Source organism: Equus przewalskii, unplaced genomic scaffold (genome assembly GCF_037783145.1).
Source record: "Equus przewalskii isolate Varuska unplaced genomic scaffold, EquPr2 ChrUn-13, whole genome shotgun sequence".
Taxonomy (NCBI): Eukaryota; Metazoa; Chordata; class Mammalia; order Perissodactyla; family Equidae; genus Equus; species Equus przewalskii.
The window spans coordinates 2,058,753-2,076,868 of NW_027228750.1; the positions used below are offsets into that span (position 1 = coordinate 2,058,753).

Here is an 18,116-nt window from a genome sequence, read left to right on the forward strand (position 1 = left end):
TGAAAATAAAACCTTAATATGCCAAAACTTATGGGATACAGCAAAAGCAATAAATAGAGAGAAATTTATATCTTCAAATGCCTATATTAAAAAAAGAAGATCTCAAATCAATAACAACTTTCTACCCTAAGAAACTAGAATAAAGAAGGAAAACTAAACCCAAAGCAAGCATATGGAAGTAAATAGTTAAGATTAGAGCAGAAATAAATCAAACAAAGAATATAAAACAATCAACAAAATCAACAAAACCAGAAGTTGGTTCTTTGAAAAGATCAACAAAATTAACAAAACTTTAGCTCGACTTATCAAGAGGAGAGATAGAGAGAGAGAGAGAGAAGGAGAGAGAGAAAGAGGAGACTGAAATTACTAACATTACAAATGAAAGAGAAGACACTACTACCAAACTTACAGAAAGAAAAAGGATTATAAAGGAATACTATGAACAATTATATATCAACAAATTAGATAACATAGATGAAATCGATGAATTTCTGGAAAGGCACAAACTACTAAACCTGACTTAAGAAGAAATAGAAAATAAGAATAGACCTATAACAAGTAAAGAAATTCAATTAGTAATTTTAAAACTTAGCATACAGCCAAGCCCAGGCCCAGATGGCTTGACTGGGGAATTCTATCAAACATTTATGAAAGAATTAACATTGAACAATCCTTCACATACTCTTCCAAAATATAGAAGAGGAGGGAACATTTCCCAACTATTTCTGTCAGACCAGTATTACCCTGATACCACAACCAGACAAAGTCATCACAATAAAAGAAAACTCCAGACCAATATCTCTTATGAAGACGAATGCATCTCCACAGGAAAGCTCTAGCCAACTGCATTCAGCAACATATAAAAAAGATTATACACCATCACCAAGTGGGATTTATCCCAGGAATAAAAGGTTGGTTCAAGATGCAAAAATCAATCAGTATAATCTACCATATTAATAGAGTAAAGGACAAAAACCACATGATTACCTAAATAGACTCAGAAAAAGCATTTGAAAAAATTTAACACCCTTTCACGATTAAAAAAAAAACCCTCGATACAGTAGGAATAGAAAGAAACTTTGAAGTTCAACCTGATAAAGGGCGTCTACAAAATACCCAAGCTAACAAACAGCATCCTTACTGGTCAAAGACTGAAAGCTTTCCCCCTAAGATCAGGAATAGGACAAAGATGTTTGCTTTCACCATTTCAACTAGACCTTGTACTGAAAGCTCTAGCCGGGGCTATTAGACAATAAAAGTAAATAAAATACAAGCAGATTGGAAAAGAAGAATTAAAACTCTTTTCATAGATGATATAATCTTGTATTTAGAAAATTCTAAGGAATACAGCTTACCAGAAATGTACAATGTGCACATACGCTAATAAAAATGTTCAGCAAGGTTGCAAGATATAAGACCAATATAAAAAAAATCAATTGTATTTCTATACGTTAACAATGAACAATTCAAAACTGAAATGAAGAAAATAATTCCATTTAAAATAGCATGAAAGGGGCCGGCGTGGTGGCGCAGTGGTTAAGTGCACATGTTCCGCTTTGGTGGCCCGGGGTTCACCATTTTGGATCCCGGGTGCAGACATGGCACCGCTTGGCATGCCATGCTGTGGTAGGTGTCCCACATATGAAGTGGAGGAGGATGGGCACGGATGTTAGCTCAGGGCCAGTCTTCCTCAGCAAAAAAAGAGGAGGATTGGCAGCAGTTAGCTCAGGGCTAATCTTCCTCAAAAAAGAAATGAATGAATTAATTAATTAATTAAATAAAATAGCATGAAAAAGAATAAAATACTTAAGAATAAATTTAATGAAAGAAGTACAAGAGTTGTACACTGAAAACTGCAAAACATCACTGAAAGAAATTAAAGAAGACCCAATAAATAAAAAGATATCATATGTTAAGTTTATGGAAAACATAATATTGTTAAGACGGCAGTACTCTCTACATTTCCTATCAACATCCCAGCTGCCTTTTTTGCCAAAATTGATAAGGTGATACTAAAATTCTTTTGTAAATTCAAGGCACCCAGAAGAGTCAAGATAATCTTGAAAAAGAAGAACAAAGTTGAGTGACTCGCACTTCCTAATTTCAAAACTTAGTACAAAGCTACAGTAAACAAGACAGTGTGGTACTAGAATAAGGATAAATGTATACATTAATGGAGTCGAATTTAGAATTTGTTTATCATCAACTTATGGTCAATAAATTTCTTACAAACATGCCAAGACAGTTCAATGGGGAAACGAATAGTCTGTCAACAAATGGTGAATAAAGTTGGACCCCAACCTCACAACATACACAGCAATGAACTCAAAAGCAGCAAGGATTTAATTGTAAAAGTTCAAACCATAAAACTCCTAGAAGAAAACATAGGTGCAAATCTTCCTGTCCATGGATTTGGCAATGGTTTCTTAGATATGATGCCAAAAAGATGTGACACAAGCTTTGTCAAAATAAAAAAGGTTTGTGCTTAAAAAGACATCACCAATAAAGTGAAATGACAACCTACAGAATGGAAGACATTATTTATAAATTGTATATCTGATAATAGTGTAGCATCGAGAATATATAAAAAACTTACACAACTCAACAATAAAGACTAATGACCTAATTTTTTAAATGGGCAAAGGATTTGAAAAGATGTTACTCCAAAGAAGATATGCACATGGCAAATAAGCATATGAAAATATGCTCAACATCACTAGTCATTAGGGAGATGCAAATCAAACTACAATGAGATACCACTTCCCACCCACTAAAAAGACTGGAATAAAAAAAGCTAGACAATAAGAAGTTTTAGTTAGGATATGGAGACACTGAAGCCTCATGCCTTGCTGATGGGAATGTATAATGGGGCAGTCACTTTGGAAAACAGTTTGGCAGTTCCTCAACAGGTTAAAAATAGGGTTATCATATGACCCAGCAATTCCACTTCTAGGTAGATAGGCAAGGGAAATTAAAACATACATCCACACGAAAACTTGTGCACAAATGTTGACAGCAGCATTTTTAATAATAGCAAGATTGTGAAAACAACCCAAACGTCCATCAACTCATGAATAAACAAAATTTGATATATCCATACAATAGAATATTATTCATCCATAAAAAAGAATGAAGTATTGATACATGCTACAACATGGATGAATCTTGAAAACATTATACTAAGTGAAAGAATCCAGACATAAGAGGCCACATATTGCGTGCTTCCATTTATAGGAAATGTTCAGAATAGTCAAATCTGTAGACACAGCAGATCAGTGACTGCTAACGGCTAGGAGTAGCAGTGATGCACATTGACTGCCAATAACATCAGGGTTTCTTTTTGGGATGATGAAAATGTTCTGGAATTAGTGATACTATTTGCACAAATTTTGGAGTATACCAAAATCCCTGAATATACACTTTAATGAGTGAATTTATGGCATGTGAATTGTATCTCAAAACAGAGTCTATCTGAACCAGAAGTCATTACACAAAATCTTACCTAAGGACTGTGTCAGCCACCAGAGAAATGAGGACAAATAAAAGCATCTGTCCCATAGCTTTGGACCTCTTGAGGATGCTTCTTGCCCAAGAACATAAAGGATTCCAAACATTTTGAATAGAGCCAAGTGTGTTTGCTTCAGTTAAGATATATTTTTATCATTTTATATCAAATATCCAAAATAAGAAGGCACAAGGCAATTACTTGGAAGAGATATTGAAATGAGTAGATAAAATATGAGGACACAGGAGAAATTATGTCCTCTCTTGGGTCATGTTTTCTCCCTGGAAAAACAGCTTGTGGCTGAGATCTATGGATAATTTTTCTCCTAAAATGATTTTCCAAATCTCTCAAATTGAACAAGAAATTTTTAATAATTCCTCTCTTTCTGTTACCCTTTCAGGTGTTACCTTCAAACAAAGGCTGTCTTCATATTGATAGAGACTGTTCAGCTGTATATTACCATGAATCCAGCAGTGATATATACCATCCTTTCCAAAAACGTGAGCAGCTGAGAGCTAGCAGGTACATCATGAAGCACACGTCAGAGGTTCTCTGTGAAGTCCTGGATCCTGAGGGAAACACCTTTCAGGTAAAGTACATCATTAGTATAGAGAGAGGCTGTGGCTTTGCTTTTGAGATAGTTCACACTAGAGGATCTTCCATGTAGCTTATCTTAGCTGCCTTGGGATTAGTTATCCACTTACTGTGAATATTTTGGGCAAGCAGTAATGAGTGTCAATGTCTTTGATTCTTAAGTGTACTTCCATGGGGGATAGCAAGCCCAACACTTGGGATGGTAGAAATGTTAAAACCAAATAAATAATTAGAACAAAAGGCAAAAAAACATTACTAAACATCGAAAAAGTAATGCCAATGAAAAGGAGTGATATAAGAATGGTCTGTATCCAGGTTAAAATGAAAACAAATACATGGGGCAGCAGGCAAGTCTGTTTGACTAGGCAGAGAATCTATGGTGAGAAGTATCATTTAGAGAGGGTTCCAGTAGGGTTGAAGATGGGGAGACCAGAAGCCTGGAGACATGCTTAGCGATTCGATTGATGGTAGAGCTCTATCTTCTGTTTCTCTGTCCTTCAACACAACTATCCTCTTACCTCTAGGCCAGGCTTTGGCAAACCATGGCCACTTGTTTATATTGGCTATGAGCTAAAAATGACTTTTACATTTTTAAATGGTTGGAAAAAATCAAAAGTAGAAGAATATGCCATGACATAAAAATTATAGGAAATTCAAATTTCAGTGTTGTTGTATAGTTATATTGGAACACAGTCATTGTCATTTGTTTACATATTGTCTGTGGCTGCTTTTGCATATAATGACAGAGTTAAGTAGTTGCAACAAGAGACTGTATGACCTACAAACCCTAAAATATTTACTATCTGGCTCTTGACAAAAAAGGTTTGCCAACCTCTGCTCTAGGTACTTATCCTTTTTTTTTACTCCTTACCCAACAGTGGAATTTCGTGTATCGGCTAGCTGGTAGTGAAGTTATTTGTCAGATTTAGAACCATCCTTTGTATGGAATACCTGGCTTTCTTTGAGTATGCAGACAAGCCCTGATCCAGCTTATTTTTTCTGTGTTAGGTAAATGAGACTCTTTATAGCCTGAGTTCAGGCTGCTAATAAATTTCAATTTACAGTGAATTGAAATAGAAACGTAAAGCCCCAAACCCTCTAGATTGAAACACGTGGGTCATCCAGGCCAAGCATTCTTCTAGGCATTGATGGTCTTTTGGGGCATCCCCTTCACTGGTCTTTCAACCCAAACCATAATTCTTCCTGGAGAGACTCATGCCTTATCTAGACAGTAGTAATGGCTAAAACATTTCTTCTCACATTAATTCTAAATCTGTTTCCCTAGATAGTCTATTCGTGGAATTGCAAAATATAACCTCTTCCATACTGTATCATTCTTTTAATATTTCAAGACAAATATCACATGAGTATCCTTTCCTTCGTATTTAAATTCCCACTTCCTTGAACTAATCTTCAGAAGAGAAAGTTTTGAGTCCCCTGCCATCCCAGTCACCTTCCTCTGAATATATTCCGTTTGCCTTCCACTCTGTCTTCGTAGTCTAGGTGTGGTTTGTGAGTGGAGATGTGCTGCTAGATTTTCACTGTGATTAATGCAATCTATACCTAGTGAACAGTACTTTACAAATAAATATCCCAGATTTTCTGAATATACTAAAAGATCACCTGCTTTCTCAAATGGGATCAGCAGAAATGTGAGCTTTATGGCATCTTTTGTCTTTTAGTTGCTTATGTACTTTGTCCCTTAGGTCATGGCTGATGGTAGCACATCAACTCTGCTACCTGAAAACAATTTGGAAGATGATTTAAACTCAAAACCTGAAGGCTATGATAGTTTATCATCTACTCACCTTCATAAAAATCACCTACAAATATATGGTGAACATGTCCCCAGGTAAAATGATAAAAATAATACCATGACTTTTTATTTTTAATTCCAAGTTCAAAGAGCTTTTAACTCAATGCTTCAAGTGATTAGATTTTTATTTCTTCGAATAGGTTTTTTGTTATCTATGCCGATGGATCAGGAGTAGAGCTTCTTCGAGATGATGACATAGAAGAATACTTATCCTTGGCATATGGAGAATCAACCACTGTAGTTCTTCAAGAGCCAGTACAAGAACAGCCAGGTAGAGAGCCCAGCCTGTCTGACACTCACTGTGTCCCTTCACCAACTCTCATCCTCCTATGCAATTCACCCCGGGGCCATCACCGCTCTTCCCCATTTGCTCACTTTTCAGCTCTACTTTCCACCCGGCCTGTCAACCTACCTATACAGTTACTTACGTTCATACCAAACTTGATTTGAGCATCAACATATGTAAATTGTACGTAAGCTCCTCTTCTACCTATGAGTAGATTTGTATCTGTGTTTAGGTATGTTAGGTTTGTACCTAGGTTCCTATTTATGTGTTCGTTTCATCTTGGCAAGAAAAAACAAAGAAAAGTGAGATATCTCTTGTAAATTTATTTTTTGTCACTTTGAAGGTGTTGCCTTGATGAATTTAATGTAATAAGAAAAGAAAGTACATGTGATGTGTGAATTAGAAAGCCCACCTGAAATAGAGTTTAAGTTCTATGCCATATTCATTGGGCATTTATGTTATTTTCATCAATGTCAAAGAAATCAGTGTCTGACCACAAGTTAGAGGCATATATTGTGTTGTCAGAACCACCAGTATATGAATTATGTGTATTTAAACATAAATATAAATTTGCATGTTGTCTGTGTACCAAACCACTGTGTTGTGTCTAGGTTCACATATGTGTTTCTTTTTTATCTTTTCTCTGGTTGGTGGGGTATATTTTGTGCTCATTTATGAATATGCCCACATCTCTGTGCACTTACATCTTTTAGTGTATCAATGCACATGTGTACGATATAGTAAACCTTGCTCTTTATCTGTAAATATGGAGAGGGAGGCACTCTGACTGGTTGTGCAGTACCTGTATGGAACTATAGGAGAATAAGAATTCATCTCAAATTGCTTTGTTAGTTACTCATTTAACTAGCATCTACCTGATAACCCACCATGTACCAAATACTGACTGGATATTAGGAATACAATGGTGAGCTAAGACAACATGGACCCTGCTTTCACAGAGCTTAGAGTTTAACAAGAGATAGGTATTAATTATATAGTCACACCGTTTATGATTATAAATCAAGATAAGGTCTGTGAAGGAAAGGAATACAGTTCTATGAGACCATCTAGCAGAGGAACCTGATGTAGTCTAGAAGGCTTCCCTGAAGATGATGGAGCCAAGAGCTGGTGGATAAGTAGGAGTTAGTTAAAATAGGATAGAGAGCTCTCTTGGAAAGGAGAACACAAAGCAGGAAGCATGAAGCATAAAGCATTGTAAATGGGGAAAAAGGTCAAAGTAGCCCAAGCACAGAAGGGAGAAAGGCGCAAATTCAGGCAGGGGCGAGAAAACTTTAAGTCCTTGGTTCTATCCTGTGAGCAACGAGAAGTCAAAGAAGCTTAAGTCATGGACGAACCCTGATGGCTGGGGGAGGTTCATTCACAGAGCAGATGTGGGTAAAACAGCTAGTTGTTGCTGTAGTCCAGAAGAGGATCTCTCCAAGGCAGATGACCTAAGGGAGGTCAGTGGAGAGGGAAGAAGGGGATGAACTCAAGAAATGTTTACTGTTGGGACTGACAGGACTTGGATGTGGTTGTTGAAGGACAGTGAGTTGTAATAATTCCAGGTGGTATAAATCCAGTCTCTAGGTGTTACAGTGACTAAAAACCCAACTTTTCTTGTTGGATTGTAAGGTCCTTAAGCATAATCACTGTGTCTTGCTTATCAAAAAGTGTTTGTTGAATTTATTAAATACTTACTGAATTTCTCAGAATGTTTTTGATGGAGAAATGACCCTCTGATAACTCTCTGAACCAGGCGCCCTGAGCATCACTGTTCTTCGCCCTTTTCATGAAGCATCGCCATGGCTAATGAAGAAAGAATTAGACACAATTGTTCCTCCTAATCTCCAGTCAAGGTCATGGGAGAAATTTCCCTCAGTTGAGGTATAAATTTTTCTGCTGAAAAGTCACTATATTTGTCAGTCCATCAATCAATGGACCGGAGTCTCAGGTCTTCTCTCATATATTCATATGTTTTCATTCATATGTAAATTATTAATGGGCTCAAGGAGTTTTACATTTGAAGATTTTAACATTTGTAGAGTTTAGAGAAATATACCTGACTAGCTAATCTCAGTTTTGTTTCTTTTATCCTATGTTGCGGGCTTGAACATCTTCCTATAATATGAAAACACCCACTCTGAGTAGCCCGTGTTACACCCCTCCTGCCTTGGAGTTACTGATATTATACAATACAGAAATCTTCCTTTCTCTCATTTCTTATTTGTTACCTTTAACATACAATTTTAGGTCTTTCACTCTCCTTTTTTTCTTAATTCATTAATGCACAAACTGAGTATATAAGAATAATTTGAAGGAGTATAGACAGAGATTAGCAACTACAATGCTAAAACGATTAGAGAACCCCCACCTAAAGTTTTTTTAAAGAATAAAAGAAAATATTTTGAGCAAGAATTGTGAAGTCTCACATTTTGCAAGATTTGCCGTTTCATTTTGCAAGCAACGTATGTAATATGTCCACCATATTGTCAGATGTTAACTTGTTAAATCAGTGAAGACATTGATAATACGATCAGAGAGAGATAGTAGTGTTGGGAGGAGGATAATGTTTTTGACTTATGATGATCTTTGCTTCCTTACAATCTTGTAATAGTAGGGGCACAGATAATGAACACTTAAGATAACAAAGACCTCCTAGCCCTATCTTTTAATTTGGTGACTATATTCACCATTGTGAACGAAGATTATCTGAATTCTAGTCCTGACTCTACCAATTATTAATGTGGAATTTGGGACTAGTCACACTGGACCTTTACTTCCTTATCTGAAAAATGAAAAGACCACACCAAATGGCTCACTAAGGCTACATTCAAGTTGAAAGTACTGTGTTATGACAGATAATATGCCACATCTGAGATTAATGAAGGAAGTTCATTCTCTTCCTCTGAAACTCCTATGCTATGACCTCCTGTGCCCAGTAGAAGTGCCTCAACCTAGGCAAGCCCCTGAGTGGTTATCACTGACCAGGCACTGGACACTGAGTAGCAATTTAAAATGAAGCACATCAGACACGCTTCAGGACATAAGGCATCAAAGCATACCACTCGTGAAAGTCAATTACAAGGGTAGCATAGAGACGTGCATCTACTCTAAGGCCGACATTTCTGCCGAGGAGATCCTGGGAAGATCTGGAGGCCTGCCTAATCTAGAGTGACGTCAAGACCACCCAGATCTATGGGATGATTTCTATCCCAAAGAATCTATCTAGGTCAAAATGCACATGGAATCAGAAAGTTAAAAACTGCTTAATTCCAAGTGTCTTAGGTTGCCTGTGGGCATTAAGGAATAGTCACATGCATTTGGCATAAACTAGGCTGCTGCTGCATTACCGTGGCACAGCATTGCTTAGCCCTCCCCCAAATGCTATCCAGTGGGACATCATGCAACAAGGCTTTAAAATATACAGATTCTTGGTGACAGGTATAAAGGGGAAAGCTTGCCCAGTTCTGTTACCAATTTTTCTTTCATTTGCAAAACTTTTTGAGAGCAGGGGTCATGTTTTTCACTGTTGTATTCCCTAACAAGTGGTTCCTGGCATAGTGTCTACATAATAAGTACTCAGCAAAAAAAATAAATAAATAAATAAATAAAATTCTAACATTAAAACATTTGATTTCTTCAGTGGTTGGTTTGCTTTGTTTTTTAACAGAAAAAAACTCCAGGACCTCCCTTTGGCACTCATATTTGGAAGGGCCTTAACATTGAGTGCAAACAGCTAGTGAGTGCCCCAGCTCCTATACTCAAAAGCCCCAATGTACTACAGATACGCCAGTTCATCCAGCATGAGGTCATAAACGATGAGGTGAAACTGAAGCTGCAGATTTCCCTTAAGGTAATGGAATCCAGGTAATCTGACCCAAAAGAATCAGGAACAATCGTTCCTCTTGGTTTGCTGAGGAACCTGAAATTATGTTATTTTACCAATATTTATCTAATGTAATACACAAATGTCAATCTTCCAGAGGGTAGGAGATTGAGAGGTAAAAAATGCTTAATGGTTCCCACAGATACAGGAAGTATTGAGGCCCCAAAGACATTGAGAAGATAAGTAACTTTTATATGTGATTGCTTTTTAGAGTCCTCTTTCTTTATATTATATGGAAAACTGGTCTAGTGACCTCTGGAACAAGTTAGAACTGCATATTAATCTGATACTTGTCCCCTGGAGGAACAGGATTATTGGTTTTTGGAAATAGTCTAAGAAGTTGTAAATATACAGTTAACTGTATAAGCATATCTATAACATCTCACTGTCTAGTTTGTTAACTATCTCAGAAGAGGGATCATATGTGTTTTGTTTATGGTTATACACCCAGCACCTGGCATAGAGCAGGGGACCATTGTTTATGGAAATGGATCAAATATTTACGGAAACAGTAAAGTATATTTCTCTTGGAAGCAAAGTCATAGATTAAGCAACTTACCTTCATAGATAGAATCATAAAGACTATCCCTGGAAGGGACTCAAGAAATCATCTAACCCAACTCTGTCCATTTTATTGATGCAAATACTGGAGCATGGAGTTAGAAGCTGGGCATCTCTGAGGTCCTCTTACAGTTCTAATATCCTGTGGCCCTTAAACTTTGCTTTTGGACTTTTCAGGTCTTTGCTTATTAACATTTTAAGGAAATGGCTTTCCAGATTGCTTGACCAGTAACTGGTTGTTAAGCACTGTGAACTTATATGTTCTTCATCTTTTTGTAATATTTCAAGTTGATGTTGACTATTTTGGTGTCTTTCTCTACTTCATTTCTGGGTTTTATTGATTCATTTTGTTCTGCTGATTTAGGACTATATAAACCATATTTTAAAGAAAGAAGATGAGCTACAGGAAATGACAGTTAAAGATTCCAGAACTGAGGAGGAGAGAGGCAATGCTGCAGATCTCCTCAAGCTTGTTATGGTGAGAAAGAAATGTTTTATACACCAACATTTTTACTATTCCTTCGATACTAGATGCTTCAAGACAAAATATTATAAGTAATGGTGGTTTCTGCTGCTTCTATGTAGCATTCACTTCCTCCTTATAATTTCTTATTTCTGTGGAAATCTGATTCCTTATATATTGAATTTTCCAAATGTGTTTTAGGCTCTTCCCTGAATCAAGAGTAATCCCAAAGCCTCTTAAATAAAAGTTTTTATTATCTTCAGAGAAATTAACATTCATTGAAATGTTGAATGAATTAATGAATGGAATAGGAAGGAGGAGGAAAAAGGAATTTCTATAATTTCAAATGATTTCCATTTTTAGAAATTTGCTAAGTGAAGGGAATGACTAAAAAAAAACAAATAAATTTTGTAGAGGCAATAAAAAACTAATTCATCTTATAGTAATATCCCTAAAAGATCAATTTGAGAATGTAAAGAATGCTTCTAAACAAAGTCAATTTTGTGTGTAATATAATCATCATCATTAAGGAATTCTATCTTCATTTCAGTCTTTTCCTAAAATGGAGGAAACTACAAAAGGTCATGCTACTGAAGGTAAATATCCTTAATGTTTTCTGCAAAATATTTGCAGATTTTGAAAGAACAATCTTAAGTACACTTCTCAGTCATTCTCCCACCTGATAGCAAAGTACCATATACGTATTTCTGTTGTTGTATTGGCCATGAGGTATTGTAATGACTTATTTATACATTCTTTTCTGCCTAAATTGTGAGATCCTTGAAAACTGTGATTGCCTCTAATTCATCTTTAACTTTCATCTGTTGAATGAAAAGTTGACATTTGATTTAAAAGTTGACGTTTTATGTTAACCTCAACTTGTATATAGAACATAGCTAAGATACAGGAAGGAAACAACTAACCAACACTCTCCCTCAACACACACACACACACACACACATGAACGCACATGCACAGAACTTTTGAGCAACTACAGTTATCACCAAAACTTTGCACTGTTTTATACTGTATGTAGTTCAAGCAGTCTACTCTTGGAAGATAGCCTCATTCAAAGCATATTTATTTTGGGATATATGCAGCCCCAACAAACTTGGTTATGTGGTTTCATAGTTCACAGTAGACAAGTAGAGGAGAATTTGGTGGTTTGAGATTTTTCTTTTCTTTTCTATTTTGGCCGTATGACAAAGGTGAGAAACTGGCAGCTATGGGCTTCATTCAGCCCATGGATGTGTTTTGTGTGTACCCCACACTGTTGACTTGCACAATTGTTCTTGGTGTTTTAGTTTATCTGAATTTTTCTTCTCTTGAAATGTCACATTACCACATAGTGACATTAGGCTGAAGGTGATTAGCAGCTGCCCCTTTTAGAATGACTGTGAACAAAAGAATCCATCAGAAAGCCCAATGTCTCCCTGTCCTTACACTGTGTTGTCACTCTTCTATGGGCAGCCTCTCCTCTTAGGGTTGCCAGATTTAGCAAATAAAAATAAAGAAGGCCCAGTTACATTTGAATTTAAGATGAACAACTCGTAATTTTTTTCAGTGTAAGTAAGTATAAGTATAACATGGGACATACTTATACTAAAAAATATTATGTGTTATTTGAATTTCAGATATAACGTGAGATATACTGAGAATATATATAACATATATTTGGGGACATATACTAAAAAATATTATGTGTTTTTATCTGAAATTCAAATGTAACTAGATGCCTTAGACTTTATCTGGTAACCCTACCTGGTCTCATTTGAATTTGTAACCTCTGCCATGAGGGAATGAGGGAACAGTCACCGCAGAGGTAAATGTGCAGGCTGCCCAGTAGTGAAGGACAAACTAAATGTATTTTTCAAACATACAAACAAGCAAACAGCTGCAGGAGTCAGACAGGATCTGGCATACTTACAGCTGCCCCTCACATACTACGAGTGGCGATCCTAAGTCAACCCTCCCCAAAGTATTTCCTAAAACATTCATCTATGAAAGCGCTCCACCAAAAAGGAGTTTTATGATAAAATAAGTTTGAATAATTCTGCATATTGCCTTATTTTCTAAGAGAGCCACAATGTATGTTAACTAATTAAGGGTGCAGAAAAGACCTACAGTAACAAAACATGTTTAACCTTGTGTAAATCAGTGTTCCCCAAGTTCGTATAGCCAGGCAACATGGAAATTTTTCTCGTTTTTAAATCTCCTGTTAACATCCCACCAAGACCATGTTCTGTGAAATAAACTCTGAGAATCACAGCCCAAGTTATCCAATAACCATTGTATTATATTCATATCCTTAGATTCAGATCCTCAGATTATTTTTAGAAAAACAATTTCAATAAAATGGTTAATTTTTTAAGTTTTGGTGCTCCAGATATGAAGAAAGTCAGTTAGCTAGAACACTGATTCCCCTAATGATGTGGGAAAAATGAGGTGTCACTACATTTTACATTTTGACTGTAAGATGTATGTTCTCTAGTAGGATATTTCATAAAAGTGGTCTTACTTACTGTTATAATACAGCTTGGTCATAGAAATTCTAGTAAACATTTGATAGATTAGATATAAGGCTCTTAGAAAATATCTCAAATGAGTAATTGGGTACTGATTGTGTGTTGTGCTGTAAAAAAAAATGAGGATAAAAGTTTAAATGCATTTATTTTTAAAGTTGCAGCCCACTTAGTTGATTTATTCAAGCAATCTTTGGCTGTTGCTCCAGAATGTCCACCAGAAACATTTGATACAGATTTCTTGGAAAAGAAAGGGAGGTAAGCTAATCCAAGACTGTGTTCCAATTAGTATTAAGCATGCAATAATTGAGGAAATGGAGAGATATAGCTATCATAACTATGGGTGACAACGTCAATGTTAACAATTTATCGTACAGTGGCGGTTTTTCTTTTATTGTTTGTAAGCTGAGAGTACTCCCCTTTTCACCGTACTTTCCTTTCCTTTCGCGTAGGCACATAGCAAGTGAAAAGCGCTGGAAAGAAAAGATAGATCAAAAGAGGTAATTCTATCCTGAAGTATACATAAGCATGTGAAAAGGCCCAGCTTGGGGAGTCATAGAATTTTGGAGTGGGATAGATTGAAGTGTCTTGCATCCAGGCTCCCCGCTCTTAGTGAATCTCTTCTACATTTCTGCCATGTGGTCATTCAGCTTTTGTGTGACGATGTCATTATCTCTTAAGGAAGCCCATTTGACCATCAGGTAGATTTTCTCTACCTCTCATAAGCAAAAAAGTTCTCAAGTACTCTCTGTGCCTTGGTAATTCTAATATACTAATAGATATTCTAGAACTTAATGCAGTGTGTAGTCATAAACATTCAAGGATTTTTATCATTCACATGAGGAATGTGCTCTAAGCATTATGTGTTTTGGTTTTCTTTCTATCCTGGCTGAGGATTCCAACCCCAGCTCTCTTACCATAAAGAAAGGAAGCCAGATATATTTATTGAGTATATAGTAGTACATATGGTCCTGTTGTACACAATTGCGTGGCTCCTCTCCAGAATGACTCCCAGGATAAATATGCTTCTTAATAAAAATGTCTGGATTATCTTGTGGAATGTGTTGGAGAAGTGGTGAGATAAGACCTTAACTCTCAGGGGCGACCCCTATATACAAGGTCCAACTAGGAGGTAAATACTGTCTCGTAGAATATCTCTGAAAGGATTTCCAAGAGACTGGTGACAGAGGTTACCTGTAGGGAAGGAGATCTAGAGAGTAGGGGACAGCATGGGATGGAGACTCTCTTTTTATTACATACTCTTTAATGCTTTTTTGACGTATGTACATCTGTACCTGTTATCCATTCACGTTTTTTCAAATTTTGAAACATTAACTACTTCAAAGTTTAACCTATAGGTAGGTAATGGCAAGCCAATGAAAGTTTTTGAAGAAGAAAGTGAAACGCATGCTTAGATATGCGTCACAGAAAGAGACGGATTAGCAATGTGGAAAATGGATTGGGGAAGAGGGTTAAGGAAAGGGAGGGGTTCAGGGAAATGGAAGGTGGTCAACAAATATCAGATGCTGTGGGAGACTTGGAAAGGGGAATAAAAAGAGGAATTTGGGTGTATCAGTTGGAAGGTTTATTAACTTCTTTTGTGAGAACAGTTTTAAGAGAATGGTAGGCAATAGTCAGACTGCCATAGATTGACGAATGAATCTGGTGAGGCAGTAGAGATAAGATATTTTAATGAGAAATTAAAGTCATTTAGAAAAAATGATATTTTGATTGAGCCAATATGTCCTGAGAGGCCATCTGGTATAACAGAAAGGGCACTGGTCTCAGAGCCAGCAGACCTAGAGTTCATTTCAGTTGGATTGCTTACAGACTGGATGGTGCCAGCTGGTGGTTTACTTCTGTAAAATTTTCGTCGGAATTCAGTTTGCTTATCTGTAAAACGAGGATGCCTGGAAACCCTAATCCCTAAGGTCTCTTTCAGCTCCTCACTGGGTAACTAACAGCTGATTAGCAAGTGCACTTATCAAGATTGTGGGCCTGGAAGCAGGCAACCTGGGTTTTAGTTCAGACTTCACCTCTGACTAGTTATGTGATTTAGGACGGGTTACTTAACTACTCTACACCTTGATTTTTTTTGACAGATAAAATGGGGATAATAATGGTAACTCATAGAGTTATGCAAGATTAAATGTAAAGTACTTTGCAAATCTCCTGGCATGCAGTAAACACTTAAAAATGAAAACTATTTCAAATAGGATTAGGTTAAGCTACATTTAGCAGACAACCCCCAATCAGTGATTTTACAAGAAAGAAATTTATTTTTCCTAATGTAAAGGAAGTCAGAAGTGGGCAGTCCATGGTAGGCCATGCCACAGCATCATTAGGAGCTCGAATTCCTTCTTTTTATCTGTTCCATCATTCTTAGCACATCATTTCCATTCTCAGAGTTGCTTCCTGGTTGCAAAGTGACTGCTGCAGCTACAGCCATTTCATCCATATTTCAGAAAGTAGAAAAAGAGATGAGGCAAGGACAAAGGAAAAGCCTCCCACTTGAGTTAGCCCTCTTTAAAAGCTAACTGGGGTCTTAGCCCATGACTTCAGTTTACTTCTCATTGGCCATCCCTATATACAGGGAAGTCTGGGAAGTGTAGTTTTTAGCTGGTGTATTATCTCCCCAGTACAGAGTTCTGATATTGGAACAACTAGCAGGATTATCATGATTGCTTTTATTTTGCTTTGTAATCACTGATCACATTATCCATAAACCATTCCTCAGGTTTTAGTTTTTGGAGGTTTTTTTTTTTTTTTTTTTACCACTGCTACTGAAATTATGGAAATCAGCAGAATCTAGCTGGCATTTTAACCTTAGAGAATTGAAAGACATGCAAAAAGGTCAACTAAGTGGTTTTTAGTCTTTTGAGATCAACTGTAAAACCAAACTATCATCTGGTATCATCATTTCCTATCTTATTTGAAAGTCTGATATCTGAAGTAGGCAATGTGACTGATTCTACAAGAAGCAGAAAATGAACCAAAAAAATGTTTGACGAGTTAACTCATGTCAGTTTTACTGTTAGTGATCCCATTTTCTGTGGGCTTTAGAGCTAAAACACAAGTAAACAACATTTTAAAATATTTTATGTCTTCTTTTGCAACATTATGGAAATATCAACCAGGAAGGAAATCGAAAAAACACACAATTATCTAGAGGAAATCAGGAACAGAACGGTATCACCCTACTTCAAATCAGAATTGAGCAAGACCTTTCAGTCTCAGGTAACGGAATGTCCTTAACAACAGTCAAATTAAGAGTCTTTATTAAAAGGTGATACAATGCAGATGTTATTATGTAACCTCCTTTTCCTCTTGTTTCTTTCCTGCATCCACCTGACTGACTAACCTGTACCCTTCACATTCACGTCGTCACAAGCATATGAGAGGGAGCACTAATTCCAGGTCTTGCAACTCAGAAGAATTTCTCTGCCGATGCATTACTATCCCTCCACCTCCTGCCTTGCACGATCACGATTACCCGCTCCCGTCTATTTTAAGCCCTTTTTTGGGGTCAGATTCTTCCTATTGATTATCCTTTGATACATCTCATTTTGAAGTTTCTATTCCATTAAAATCTCCTCCCCCATCAGCTGCTGAGAGCGCTAAGCTATTGTGAGTTCTTGGAATCCCAGGGATGCAGAGCGCTCCTCACGTCTATGAAACTTGAAACTCTCAAGCGAAGCGGATATTTGCACGTGTTCAGAACTCCCCGAGCTTCCCCCAAAATTCCAGATGCTATTATTAACCAGAGGCTGCCTGAGAAAAAATTATAGGAAATTATAGCTAATTAACAAAATCGAGAATTGAATTAGTCTCTTGAAAAACTTTTAGTTTGGAAACTTTATTTTCAGGGCCTTAAAAAATGTGCTTTTTGGGCCAGCCCCATGGCCAGGTGGTTAAGATTCTGTGCGCTCTGCTTTGGTGGCCCAGGTTCACGGGTTTGGAGCCCAGGCACAGACCTACTCCACTTATCAGCCATGCTGTGGAGACATCCCACATTCAGAACGGAGGAAGACTGGCACAGATGTTAGCTCAGGGCTGATCTTCCTCAAGCAAAAAAAAGAGGAAGATTGGCAACAGATGTTAGCTCAGGACAAATCTTCCTCACAAAAAAAAATATGTATATACATATATCCTTTCATCATTGTTCATTAATGTAACATGCTAGTGGCAGTTGCCTTTCAGCCACGCATAAGTCTAAAATAAGTCTTTTGCTTTTTCCTTTAAGTTTAATTATCTAGACGCCCTTTCCAAAAACTTGCCTCCTTTTACAAAGAAAGTTGAAGATACAAACAAAACAGCTGTTCAAAATACATCCAATCTTCAGCCAGGTAATGTGTTCATGCAGCTCTTATTCCTATTAAACGGCTAATTAAATGAAGAATACCTAATAGTGTCCTATTTGAACATAACTAGTTCTTACTACTTTTTGTCTCAGTAATAGCTAATGACATAACCCTCTGTGACC

The 18,116-nt window shown here is 36.8% G+C and overlaps 1 protein-coding gene across 4 annotated transcripts in view; it reads left to right on the forward strand.

Annotated features, from left to right (window-relative positions):
- Positions 1-18,116, forward strand: part of SPAG17 (sperm associated antigen 17) — a 209,587-nt gene that overhangs the window by 159,906 nt on the left and 31,565 nt on the right. For 2 of the 4 annotated variants that reach the window (XM_008526615.2, XM_070607664.1), the window contains 11 exons: positions 3,906-4,094; positions 5,806-5,951; positions 6,056-6,186; positions 7,958-8,085; positions 9,872-10,054; positions 11,013-11,126; positions 11,662-11,707; positions 13,792-13,891; positions 14,086-14,133; positions 16,771-16,870; positions 17,877-17,979. In XM_008526615.2, coding sequence (XP_008524837.2) covers positions 3,906-4,094; positions 5,806-5,951; positions 6,056-6,186; positions 7,958-8,085; positions 9,872-10,054; positions 11,013-11,126; positions 11,662-11,707; positions 13,792-13,891; positions 14,086-14,133; positions 16,771-16,870; positions 17,877-17,979 — 1,288 coding nt within the window. The remainder of the gene's footprint in view (positions 1-3,905; positions 4,095-5,805; positions 5,952-6,055; positions 6,187-7,957; positions 8,086-9,871; positions 10,055-11,012; positions 11,127-11,661; positions 11,708-13,791; positions 13,892-14,085; positions 14,134-16,770; positions 16,871-17,876; positions 17,980-18,116) is intronic. The other 2 variants (XR_011536707.1, XM_070607663.1) reach the window with 2 other exon arrangements.